Genomic DNA, 14,201 nt, shown 5'->3' with positions numbered 1-14,201 from the left:
AAAAAATACAGTGTGAAACCATGGTCCTAGCTCTACGGTGAAACTTAGGAATATTACAAACACTGTAATATAACCATGCAGGGGTAATCTTTCTTAATATATCTAATGCTATTACTCTGGAGTTTTTCAGGGTAAGCAGTTCAACTTCCAAGTGTGAAAAGATCAACCAATTCTTTAGAAATCCATCTTAGTGAGAAAGTGGCTTACATACTTAAAAATGAATCATGGAGAACCAAGTCGAAAAAGCCGTCCTTGTTGATCTTACATTTATAAGCTACAAAAGTTTTCCAGTATAGTTACGTTGTGAATGTAGTGTTCAACGTTTTTAAACCAGAGTCTTTCTCAATGGCATACTCTTTAGCCTTTGAGAAAGACTCTGCTAGGGTCTAATACGTGTTACTGTTTTTTGCATTGCATTGTAGATGGTTGGTCAGCAGTTTGCAATCAGCTCAATCTATTTTCTCAAGTTGTTCAGTGTTGACTTTTATTTGTAGAGATAAAAGAAAATGATACTAAAACGACCTTCAAATCGAATATAAAAGTTGTACGGTTTCCTTTAGTTCTGTCTTTCAAGCGTCTGTTGCTCATTGAATTTGCATCTTGCTCCACATTGAGGTGAAGATTACATCACCAATGTAGGGCAAGGTCATGCCATTGTGCATCTTACTTAAATCCCAAGAAGCCAATCTTGTGCCTGGATGCTTTCTCCAGTCTTAGTAGATAAATAGAATCAGACAAAATGCCAAGGACTTTTGCTGCCCCTGGAGCAACGCTTGAGTGGAATTAGTGTGCTAGTATTGACAGTTTGTTCAACACTTGTTGTCCATTTATTGTATTGGATTATCATTCTGACAATAATAAATAAAAGTTAGGAATGTTGAGATGGTAAAAGACATTGGACACTGTTGGTAATTGTCAAAGACCAGTCTTCTCACTTATTGTATCTCAACATAAAATAACAAATCTGCGGAAATTTGAGCTCAATTGGATGTTGAATTTGCGATATAATAATAAAACAATGTCACACTAAGTTGTGTGCTTTCAGATGCTTGATTTCAAGACCTCAAAATCTAATTCTGAGGTCTCAAAATCAAATTCGTGAAAAATTACTTCTATTCTTTCTGAAAAACTACGTTATTCAGAGGGAGCCGTTTCTCACAATGTTTTATACCACCAACAGCTCCCCATTTCTTGTAACCAAGTAAAGTTATTATGCTAATAATTATTTTGAGTAATTACCAACAGTGTCCACTGCCTTTAGGCTCCATAATGTAACCAATAGCCCATTATTCCGACATGCTGTAATTTCTAGGAACCATTAGTCTGATTTTACGTTATTCTGAACGCTGTCAGACAAATGAGTCAACGAATTAGTGAACAATAAGAGATGATTGGGCTGTCAGACTATGGGCTGTCAGAATAGCTAAACAGCACCAATTTACCTAACATTTTATTTCCACTTAAAATTTATGCATCTTCCATTGCTAACAAAAGTGACCTTCGATAATAAATTGACCTTTAAAATAACATAAAATCAGTGTAATTTTTTTACCAAATTCAACATTTTTTCATAGGGCTCAGTCTGTTTGCCTGCGAGGAGGCGGAGCAATTTTTTTTCTTAGTTTAAGTATTGACCTATTTGCAATATGCAGCAAATCAAACCTGAATAGAATGCTTAGTTAACCTGAATAGAATGCTAGAAATGGTTCTGGGATTTTTTTATTAACAATTCTTTTTCTTTTTCTCACTCTTTCCTCCTCACCTTACCTTCCCTTACAATGATCTCCATATCACCCTGCTACATTTAACATTTAAATCATTCTACCGTCTTATTTTATTCTGCCTTTCTTATCTTCATCATTGTCTCATAATGTCATCACTTAATGCTTTCTTTTTTAACTTTCTTTCCTCTCATCCTTTTTCCGCACTCGCTCTCTGCTGTGTCGTCTACATCTTTATCACCATGGCAACGCTTCATCTTCAATCTCTTAAATGCTCATTGTGTGAATCTCCTTTGTGTTTCTGTCTGTCGGTTGCTATCCTCTGTTCATTTATCATTGCATCAATCTGAACTGAATATTCTACATGTTCTTCGTTTGTGTCTTTTTCTCTCCTTGATTTGTTTACAATTCGTTTTCTTTGTTGATAATGTGTTTCATCTATTTCATTTTTCTGTATCATCCATTCGTCATAACTACATCTGGATCTATCCAACTCCAACCATTCATATTTGTGCTATCTCTCACATCATGCATTTCCCCCATCATGTCTTCTTAAATCATCTTGCATCGTTCCTTTAATCATTGTCCAACTTGTTCTCCACTGTGCAATCCATCCTCCTTATCACATTCTACGCCATCTCTTCATTCCGCTTCCTTCTATACCCAACCCTTCTCTTAAACAGAAAACGCAACCACTCTAGCTAACACCGCTCCAGCACCAAACGCTAACAACCAAGAACCATTGAATTCATTTGAGGAGCCAGGTGCGACACCTGAAACCTCCTCCCAGCCGGAGGTCTTTAAACCTACCCAAGACAAGGAGACTCCACTGGTGGGATCTGAACCACCCGATACACCCTTGGTCGTTGTGACTGGAGAAGGGAATGGTAGTACCTCTGGTGGTACGGACACTTTGACGGGATCAGAACCGTCTGAAGGAAGTTGTGACATCTCTAAACATGCGAACTCTCAAGGTGAATGCTCCATCTTTCTTGTTTTGTAGTGTGTAAGAAAGCATGCTTTGTTTTCTGTTTCTTAATTTTGTTGGTTTATATACGTAGTACAACAATGTAAATGTATCCCAGTGAATAACTTTAAATAATTTCAACCATGTGTTATACTGTACACAATGCTTCCATGAGATGTATCACAAACACATACACAAAACCACATGGCGTCACAACATGTAGCAGCTGTGTACGTATAAGACCACAGTCTGTGTGTCACCATCATCTTTTAACACACCCATTTATTTTTATATTTTTGTCGGCTGTATTTGCACAGAACTCAATAAGTAAACTAGAAATGTTTCGCTCTTGTAAATAAATGCTTTCAATCCTGCGCTCATTTGACTATCAATTTAAATAGTCCGGGGCTCAAACAAAATCCACCCACATCTGTTGTCCCAGTACAATAAATGCATTTTTGAATATTGTTGAATAAAGTTAACATTTCATAAACTGACAGTGTTTCTGATAGGCCTGATACAGTGCAGTACTTCACGGACGCAACAAAGGCAATTGCCTTCGTGCCCCCTGGTCATTGCCTTGGTGCCCTTGAATTGCTCCAGTAGAAATTAACAATTTCCTCATAATGTGCTTGCCCTTTCAAAAAATGAACCATACATTATAGGCCTGGTGCCAATTTCACAAAGAGCTAAGATTGTCGCAACTGCAAATGAATCGTAGTTGCTAAGTAAAGTGTTAGGTCACAATACAAATCACTATAGTGATACTGACAATTTGTCTTAAAGACCAATCCGACAAAATAAAATTGGTAAAAAAATTACCAACTGCGGTGTCTTTTTGTGCACAATCTAGGCATTGAAGACACCGTGCGCCATTTGCTGCAGTGCTCAATGGCAATTAGTTTTCAGATGTTAGGGGACTTTAAATTAATGTACCGTAAACCTGTGTGGGCACAGAAGATTTACAATTGCATTAAAATAAAGAAGTTTAAATAAATAATTTGTTCTTCATGGAGCTTAAAGATGAGGATGTAAATCTTTGAAGTTTGGTAGGCTTAATACTGAAATTGAGTTTCTAAATGATAAAAATTCCCTCTGGAGATTTTTTTTTTAATATTAACTTGTTTGTCTTTGTTCTGATGTGTCACCCATCATATGCAATCCAGGGGCTTTATTTCAATGTTTTGATATTTGCATACAGGGTTGTCTTTTGTTTGTCAGTACCATCTGGGGATCTCTATTTGTTTTATTGTCTTTTTTTCCTCCAGTAGATTTTAAAGGGTCTGTATACCTTTGGTAATGACTTTAGAAACCAATTGCAATACAAACTTGCTCGGAAAGATATACAACAGCTTTTGATAAATGCATTTTTAGAAACTTTTCACTTTGAAAGACTGCGGTTGTGGAAATAGTTATAACTTTTTATCCCTACAAATTTGAATTTGAGAAGTGTTAATGGCTTTAAACATTTCTCAGATTTTGTATTCCAATTTCAGAAATTCTTCCTGTGTGGACAAAACCGCTCCAGATTTTCTGCATTAGGGCCCTACCATGCTAGGGGTATACTTTGGTAATGACCCTAAAAATTAGATTTGTTTTATATTTCTAATGAAGAACAGTTGGTGACAAGCATCCTGCCATATGATGCCGCTCAAAATGGACCCCGTTTATTTTTCAAATATAAAATATTCAGACAAGCTCGTCACAATATATTCCTGATTTTCCATCTCATTACCTCCATTAGAAAGACCCCTGGATGGTTTATAAATTTTTAGTCTGTATTTTACCTACTTCATTATATTTTAAAGGGTGTAATTAAAATGCAGAATTTTACACCTCAATGGTGGTTATTAGTTTACAGTCTAGACAGACGTCAGCATGTAATTTATACAGGGCGCAATTTCATAGTTCTGCTCAAAAATCTGTAGGCTTACTTTTTACTTTCCAATTTCATGGTAGCAATAACCTTAAAGATAACCTTAAACTGTGGCGTGTTGTGGCCGAGTGGTCTACCGTGTACTTTCCCCAGTATTCCCAAGCTCTGGTGTTCCAAGAAGCAGAGTGTAGCTTTGATACAAGGTCATGACACTTAAGCCCTTGATCGAGGCACCTTGTCTTTATACTGCTTTGTAAACAGTTAGGAAGGTAGTGCATTCTGTACTACCAGCCAGGTTCCTCGTGGATGATACCCTTGCCTTATACAACCTTACGGAATGGAAGGGATGGCCATGTTTCAGCCCCAGGAGTACATGAAGGTGGCAACATGCCCCTGGTGGCAGTAGCCCTCTCATAGTGCATTCTGCTCTACCAGCCAGGCTCCTAGTGGATGATACCCTTGCCTACACTGTACACTTAAGGGCTGTGAAGGGGGTAACCCCATTTCAGCCCTATATGAGGACATGTAGGTGGCAACTTGGACGTGGTGACAGTTGATTTTGTTTCAAATTAGTTTAAAAGTGTAGCCATCACCTTAAACTTGAAAGGTTTGGAGTCCATTGATGACCTTGTTCTTGGCCTTGGTGCCCCTTCAGAGAAACACTTTCACCAGAGGGAAAAACATTGTTATGACCAGGTTGTTGTTGGCTGTCCACTGTTAATGGACCAAGCTGTGTTCCATTAACACTCACAGAGACCAGCCACCAGCCAAGGTCATTATCATGCAGTGACCATGTCATTCATGCAGTGAAGACCAGGTTCGCACACTGTTATTCCCATTACCTTTGTGAAAAAGAACAGTAACAATTATCAGAACTTGTTATTTTTCTGTCACCGGTAATGTTTTTAATTGATTCATGTCAAACATGTTATCTCTTTATGATAAGTTCAATGATTGCATGACATCTTCGATCTAGTCTCTTACAACATGTAGGCTATAGTAGGGTACAGTTTACCTGTTAGTGTTATCGGGTAACCTAGACCCAATGTTAACCTTTGCATTATTATTAACCCTGTAGCTGTTGGTACCCCTGTACACGTACATGTAGCTGTACAGTCTCATTAAACCATGATTTAACCATCTGTTTGCAAATGCTGATAATTATATGAACCTCACAACACTTGGTTCATGCATGGAGGTTCATGTCTATGGTATTGCTATCTACACACACATGGTCAAATTTGTATTCTTTGGCTAAAATTCTAGAAGACTTTGCACAGGGCTTTTGGCTCGAAATTCTGTGCTGGACAGTAATTTATTTTACACGAACAGAATCCAAATGAGAAAGTACTCTCTACAAAATGTATCTTGTCAACTGTTTTTGTTTGATAAGCAATACATGTACATGCAGGAGAAGAATACATTCATCTCATTTGTTTTATAAGATACTGTATGTTACTTTGATACTCAACAGAACAGAAATGTTTTCATGATATTCAGAATCAACATTTAAACACTGTTTGTTTTAATTTTGTTTTTATTACACATCGGTGGTACACATGTTACAGTAGACCAGTCTGGTCCTGGATTTGCTGACCCTACATGTACACTAAAATCACTGGCATGCAGCTGATTTCAGGATTAATCCTAACTCATGTTATACACGTAGGACGTGTAACCCGTCCTAACTTAGGATGGGTTGAATGCCTACATATTTGGATACGGAACTGAACCCGTCCTAAGTCCTAAGATAAATCCTAAGTTAGGAAGAGTTTGCTGAAATTGACGGCTGGGGCCTGCAGTCCAGTGTAATAATCGAGAGCTGTGATGGTACATGTACATGTTGCAATCAAGGACATCACATTACTGTTGTACTCATGGATTCAATGATGTGTCCAGTGCATACATTGTCCTTTCTCTATGATGATAGTACACACACATAGATACATTAAAATGTACTTGATGGTGGGATGTTTTTGATGAGATGGTTTAATGTGCATGCTGTTACACGTACATGTACATCAAAACAAGGACGTGCACAGCGGAGTCTGCCAAACACATTGCGTGTGTGTATCACAGTATGGACATACTTGCACAGTACCTTTGCAGACATAGTGTTATTTAATGCAGCCAAGGTGTGGTATCTCAGCCAATGAAGCATTACCTTATGGATAAAGGATTTTATAACATGAACTCTCTTAGTCTCAACAATGATGACAGTGCACGATACATGAAGATGGATGCACTTTTAATCCAGCTCATCTGCTAAGTTGTGCCTGTTCAGCTTAGTGCCTGTGTGTAACTTTGGGTAAAATGAATGTTTGTACAACATCACAACTTTGCAAGGAGCAGGAGGTATATAAACACATGATGGTCAAGTGAGAATATTTCAGTTTATTGTTTTTGAGATGTACCGGTACATAGTGCAATGATGTGTTAATCAGGATGTTTGAACTGTGTTTACGTTCAAAATGGTTTTGGGAGCTTGATTAGTCTGAGTCCCAATTTTAAAAGTGGTGTCATGAAATTGGGCCCTTGGCTGCATAGTAGGCCCTTCATACTGCAAGTACTGGGTGCTAAGTGCGCTAATTTTCTGCTTAGCAAAAGTGGTGAGCAGGACACCAGTCACATGTGGTTCATGTGACATAGTTTGGCTGGTAACCGTATTCTTGTAAGCATGATTTAGTTGCACTTAAGCTACTGCACTTTTTGTTCTTTAAACCAGCTCTATGAGAGTGGGTGCCGTTTATTTTTTGATTACTCCTTAGATTGCTATTTCCTTGAGAGGAGTGCATCGTGGGTTCTGGATGTGTTTATTTCTCATTTATTCTTGGGGTGTCTGCACTTTGCTAGTAATTCCCAAAAGACGGCCTTGAAGACGTTCATTACCTCCTTCCGATAAAAACCTTTCGGTCAGCCTTCTTAGAAATCCATCTCGCTGCTCAAGAACCCTGTAGTGGGTAAAGTCCAGTTCCTGGGAGGAAAAAAAAAGCAGAGCCAATTAAGCTATAAAGCCTTTCTCATTGTCACCGGTGACCTATCAAGGCAAAGTACCGACCATCGTTAGTTGAAGTATCCGTAAGGTGAGGTTCACCGCGCGTTGTTTTCTGATATTTGATATTGGGTCATGTTTTCAGTACTGCATTTTGTCCGTTTTGAATAAATTTCTTTTTTAAGTGAGTCTAGAGAATTCCGTCGCCGAACCGTCTGTACTGCTTGGATATAGGTATGCCCTTTGAAAAAGTAGAGACAGTCAAATATAACAATCTGTAAATCAAACTAAAGTAGAGTTTGATGAGGCAACTCTTTGTGTCTGTGTAATGGAGATGGGTAACTATCTCTCTGTATCTAGTGTCCACTGTCCAGACCAAATGACACTAAGTAAATAACAGACTCAAATTGAAGTTGATAGAAAATATTTTAACTGTGGATTTAGTTAAGTTGATGATGAGCAATGAGTTGATCACCTGATTTCCTTTTTGTCTTCTTTAGTGCTGTGCAAAATCTTGTATTAAATATATATATGCCAGAGGCAATATGGGTTGTTCGCATTAAACATTTTTTTACATCAATTTATAACAATGTGTACATGAAGTAGTGGCTAACCATTGAATGTAAAATGTAAATAATTTTGTAAGATGTAAATTGATGTTAAGTCCATGCTCCATATTCCATTGTCCATGTGGATTAACATACGTACATGTAGGTCCCTATGACTATGTACATGTTAGGACAATGTACGAGTGTTGGATTGATTATTAATTATTGATTATTAATTATTGATTGATAAGCCTCGTCCACCATACACCAGTCCTTGTACTATTAATAACATTGTGACAAGGTTAATCAGTTTTCAGTTAATTACATGTATGATGTGGGAACTTGAAACTAAATACCTCGGAGTAACCTAAAAGGTAACCAGCCTACTGTTTTACTGTTTCAGTGACTAGCCATAGGGACCAGTTAGCTTGTCAGTTCACTCATGGAGGAAGTTCTTCCTCCATGGTTCACTAGAGTCCATGAACAAGAGCCCTCCCTGTATAGAGCTGCTTAACCTCAAACTATTACTTAATGGATTTTAATATGTTTGCTAAGCAAGATTTCTTTAGGGACTGATCACAAGTAACATAATCACGAGTGTATCATGGGTGTGAACTTGTTTTTGTTTTACAAAGCAAGATCTGTCTAAATGTACATGTCACATTTGTCAGAAGTTGTGAGCCTAACACTAACAGTTCTCTATAATGATATCTGCTCTAGCTGATTTCCTCTTCAGTGTTTGTGTCACAGAGAACTAGAAAAAAAGTTAGCTGAAAAAAAAAACTACACGGTGCCCAGTTAACAGTTGTATGGCTTCTGACTGGCACCCCCGAACAAAGATATTGACAAAATAGGGACACCGCCAACATAGGGCTAGATAGCTCAGTTGGTAGAGCGCCGGCATGTTAATCCGGAGGTCGTTGGTTCAAATCCCACTCTAGTCAATTATTTGTTCAACCCCAAAAATATTTCAAAATTTACCCAAAGTCAGTTTCCCTTGTGGTTTATATTGATATAAAAAACAAATGTAAAGGTTGGTGTGTTTTTGGTTCCTGCTTGGGAAGTGCAACCTTTCCATTCTCCTTGCATACTCTGTAATAGCCACATTAAAAAGTTGTGTCCATGGCCCAATTTCACAGAGCTGCTTAAAAGCAGAAAGCATTGCTTATTTTTCTGCTAAGCACAACTAAGCAGGACACGTAATACAGGTACAAGCTCAGGTAACCTTATTCTGGTAAGCAGAATTGTGTTGTGCTAGCAAATTTGTATGCGCAGCTCTGTGAAATTGTGTCCATGTATTATGGATATGAAACAAAGATCTCTTGGTCATATCTTTGGATTCAACTCTTGATGGTGTTGTTTATGTACACTGTGAGGTGGCTAACAATCCAGGCCAGCGCTCATTGATTTCCGTGAACAGGAAACCGAGACTTGTTGAGTCATCCTAAAGAACGAGCGTCAACAGCATGGTGTGTCAAAGGGTGCACTAAGTACTCCTCGTAGTAAATATGCATATATCCCATAAGGCTTATCGCTATTCAGAACCCCAATGCGTTGTGGGTAGGCAGAGGGGTCATTTGACATGTTCGACGACCGCAATGTATGTATTGTTATGCTGCTTTATCTTTATGTGGATTCAACAGCGCCTTCTCTTGATACTTTCGCGATAAACCTTATTAGTAATTATTTTTATTTGGGCGTGAATTCTACGATCCAGCTATTTTAAAGAAAAAGAAAATACAGGGCAGGAATCCAATGTTTGTTTTTTCTTCACACAAAATAGCATGATAGTTCCCTCTGTGAAAGGAGTACATCCACTTAAATTAAGGAGTGTATAAAGTTGATAGGTATAGCACATGTGCCATCAATAGAGCTAGCTGTTGCACACTGTATGCATTTCTCATGGAGAGGACTGTACTTTGTAACAATAATGGGGTTATACTACATGTACCTGTATAACTAAGGTACATACATGTACATGTAAACTGTACCATGGGACACTATCTGTAGGCTACTGGTACAGTACTCCCATGACCTTTGACCCTAATCCATCGGTTAATCACCTCATTAATTTAGTGCAAACAGTGGTTTGAACACAAACCATGAAAGCTCAAACTGGTTACTCAATTTGGTTACAGTACAGTGACATGAGCATAGACCCAAACAAGATGCTCCATCATGTGTCCATGATAAAGGTCAAATGAATCTCAAGTGTGCATGTAGTCATTATTCAGACACCCACCCCCTTTCCCTCTTGCCCCCCCCCCCCCCCCCTGTCTGACAATGTCGAAAAAACATATTTGCAGGCACAATATGGAACTGACTTTCAAGTTGCCCATACATGTAGTGCACAAAGTTTCCTTCTTGCAACTTGCTTAGAGTATAGGCCCCCCTACATGAGGGCATTTAAATAACCTACAAACAAATTACAAAAAGAGTAACCCTGTACATTCCATGGCATCACCTGGCAGGCAAGATATTACACTGGTCGAAGTTGGACATTTCGCGCCAATATTCTCAAACAACCAATAAACAAAATTGCAAAAAAACACACGAACATGTAACATATAAGTATCAATTTTTTTTTTTAAAGGATGGAGGATGGGCGTTCCCCCTCTCAAAATAGCCGACAGCCCCAGCTTGGTTATTTTTCAATTTTTTTCCTTTTTCGTCTGTGATCATTAAAGATCTACATATGACATTCCCTTAAGACAGTTGGTACTTAACTTAATTTTTGAAAAGAAAGTTTTAAAAGGCATCAAATGAACCATCTACCATTTTACCCCAATTAGTTACAAATGGTACAAAATGTATAGTGACGTGTACAATGTACACAGTTCATGTACCTTTAAAGGGTGTATACTTTTTGTAGGACAAATAAACACAATGTCCAAAGATTTACACTTAAATTACACAGTTTGAAGATAACGATAGTAGAAAGCTTCCCTGAAAATATTACAAGCTGAGGTGCTGTAGTTTTTGGGAAATTAGTAAAACAATGTCATGAAAATAATTTTGGTATCATGAGACCAAAATTATTATAAGCATTTACAAGCGTATTTTCATGACATTGTTTTACTCATTTCTCAAAAACTACAGCACCTCAGCTTGTAATATTTTCAGGGAAGCTTTCTACTATCGTTATCTTCAAACCCTCTATGTTTAATGTAAATCATGGACATTTTGAAAAAGTATCCAAATCCTGTAAAGGTTGTTGTACATGTACTGTAGGTGTTCACAAGAACATGCACAAAGCTCTACATAACATGTAAGTATAGCACATAATGCGTCAGGCAGTATTAGGAAACAACAGCTTGTACATTCATGGCCTTGGATGTTTTTCTAGATCACCTGAGGTCGCATGTGAGTAATTAATTCAATGTTTTGACTGAGCATTGTGGTTTCGGTTCAGGGGTGAGTGTTATGGGCGTACCGGCCAGGTGCTGTGAAAGGAATTAAACTTGGAGGTTACAGACGGGCAACATAATGGACTGTGGACTGGGTTGAAGCAAGAAAGAGAGGCAGGGGGTAAATGCTGAGGGTTAGCATGGTTAGGGGTACAGCTGGGAACAGTCTGTTACGCTGTAAACTTTGCCTTGACTTCGTCTGTGCTGGTACCGAGAACTGTTGAGGTAGACCACTGAGGAACGTTTATTCAATGTGTGCCTCTTGTTATATTTATGTGGTTTTTGCACAGCATTAGCGTCGGTATTCATAGACAACAATAATGTTGATTTGTGGGTATGTATGTTTGGTAATTTGTACTTGCATGAAATTAAGTGTACAGCAAGATGCTGACATGGTTTTGTTGTTCAGTTTGGGTCACTGGTGCTTATCCAACTGTAATTTGCACAGGAGAAGGTCTCCAGCCTGCTGAATTTGATAACAATATCATGGACTCTGATTGGTTAAATTTGCTGGGCGTGTACTAAGACTTAAACATACGAAGGAATCCTGAAACCCAATCCAAGTGCATTGCGCTGGTCCAAGATGAGATTCGAACTGGGGTCCACAGAGGTAAGAGGCAGGGAAAGAAACCACTGAGCCAACCTGATGCCAGATCATCTGGAACAGTACATGCAAGTGTCTTCATGTTACTTGACGAGTACTTTACCATGCTCACCAATGGTTCTAATCTATATCTACTGACAGGCTGTGCACTGTCTACAGAAGAGGGATGTGAACCTGGTTCAACGAGTTTCAACAACGCTACCAAGGCTGCTGTACTGTCTCTAACTTTGAATCTGAAATTATATTTATCTCGAATTTTTGTTTTGTATTTTTCAGAGGAGGACAGTAACAGGTCATCAAGCCAAGTGAGATCAGAGAATGGGGAGAGAGCAAGGCAAGAATCAGGCTCTACAGAGGGCAGCAGAGGGGATGGTCCACCAACCAGGAGTAGAGCTCAACCTAGTAAGTGCTTAAGTAGTAGTAGGTCGTAGGTCGTAGGTCATTCTTTCAGGTACAGTGTATGCCTTGCAACATGAATCACTGGGTGCGTTCGTTTAGCTTCCCTGGGTCGACCCCGGTGTGTGGAGTTTTTCTTTTTCAGGACGAACGTGTGCAGATAATTATCCACGTTCGTCCTGGGAAAAAAAAAACGCCATACACCGGGGTAGACCCAGGGGAGCTAAACGAACGCACCCATAATAATATATCAACGCACTTTACATTAGTACCCTGGTCATTGGGCCAATAACATTCCTTTTAATCTTTCTCAGTACCCGTTGGAGTATATAGCCCTGGGCAACCGGAGGGCTTAAAAGGCTATTTCATACACAATATCAACCTCTACCCTCGCAGGTACCCATTTATACACAATATCAACCTCTACCCTCGCAGGTACCCATTTATACACAATATCAACCTCTACCCTCGCAGGTACCCATTTATACACAATATCAACCTCTACCCTCGCAGGTACCCATTTATACACAATATCAACCTCTACCCTCGCAGGTACCCATTTATACACAATATCAACCTCTACCCTCGCAGGTACCTATTTATACACAATATCAACCTCTACCCTCGCAGGTACCCATTTATACACAATATCAACCTCTACCCTCGTAGGGAACCCATTTATAGTGAAGTGTCATGACCAGGATTCGAATCCACATTCTGATGACTAAACCACCAGACCTTGAACTGGGTGCTCTGAACTGCTCGGCCATGACACATGTTTATGTGGCCAACAATGGGAACAAGTTCACTGTTATCATGGAATTTGCGCAGAGTCACATCAGGCTTTTATTTGAATTATCTAGAACTTGTTTTTATTTCAAATAAGACCTAGAATCGTTTTTGAATTGTCACAGTTTTAGATGCCTCAAAACGACGGGAAAAGGAAGACAGACAGTATAAATACAGATCTCAACAATTAGACACGAGACAGAAACGACTTCAGGAGATTAGACACAAAGAAACCGATCACAGAGCTGAAATACTTGAGAGGAAAAAGAGACAAGAGCAGGAGGAACTGGTGAGTTGATTGGTCAATTTGGACATGTGAGGCAGCTGATTGGCTCCGCTGAGTTTAGAAATGGGTTCTACGTTCCACAAGGGACACTAGCCCTTTTCACACATGTTTTATTTTCATGGGGAGCAACCCTAGGGAATAACAACTAGCCCATTCATACGAGCAACCCTAGGGAATAACAACTAGCCCATTCATACTTTGATCGCTTTACCCAAGATGTACCCCGGCAAATGGGCAAACCACGTGAAATAGCTAGCCCTACTCTGGAGTAGGGGTAGATGTTAGCAGTAAAACCCCAGGGCAGGCCTGATACTTCACGGAGGCAACGAAGGCAATTGCCTCCATGCCCCCTGGTGCTCTTAAAATGCTTCAGTAGAAATTTACAATTTCCCCATAGGGTGCCCTTTACCAGGGAGAAAATGCCTTGGTGCCCTTGCCCTTTAAAAAAACAAAGCATACATGCCTGCCAGGGTATTGTTGAAACGTGCAACTGAAACCCTGTAGAATAGGGACCTACATGTAGACAGGGACAGTGTAAAAGTGCGCCGGGGTAACTGTGGTGTAAAAACAAATCCTGGGGCCTCCCCAGGGCTGTGTTCCATGGGCACAAGAGAT

General features: G+C 39.2%; 1 protein-coding gene and 1 non-coding gene across 2 annotated transcripts in view; both read left to right on the top strand.

The window, feature by feature from the left end:
* The window catches only part of LOC117296298 (ensconsin-like), a 45,623-nt gene that overhangs the window by 1,945 nt on the left and 29,477 nt on the right, over window positions 1-14,201 (top strand). Inside the window, exons 2-4 of the mRNA XM_033779146.1 lie at window positions 2,405-2,695; window positions 12,392-12,517; window positions 13,426-13,589. Of these exons, the coding sequence (XP_033635037.1) occupies window positions 2,405-2,695; window positions 12,392-12,517; window positions 13,426-13,589 (581 nt within the window). The remainder of the gene's footprint in view (window positions 1-2,404; window positions 2,696-12,391; window positions 12,518-13,425; window positions 13,590-14,201) is intronic.
* Trnan-guu lies at window positions 8,976-9,048 on the top strand. The gene has a single exon. It is a non-coding gene; the product is annotated as a tRNA-Asn (tRNA).

Source organism: Asterias rubens, chromosome 11 (genome assembly GCF_902459465.1).
Source record: "Asterias rubens chromosome 11, eAstRub1.3, whole genome shotgun sequence".
Lineage (NCBI taxonomy): Eukaryota > Metazoa > Echinodermata > Asteroidea > Forcipulatida > Asteriidae > Asterias > Asterias rubens.
This window is presented reverse-complemented; position numbering and strand designations above follow the sequence as displayed.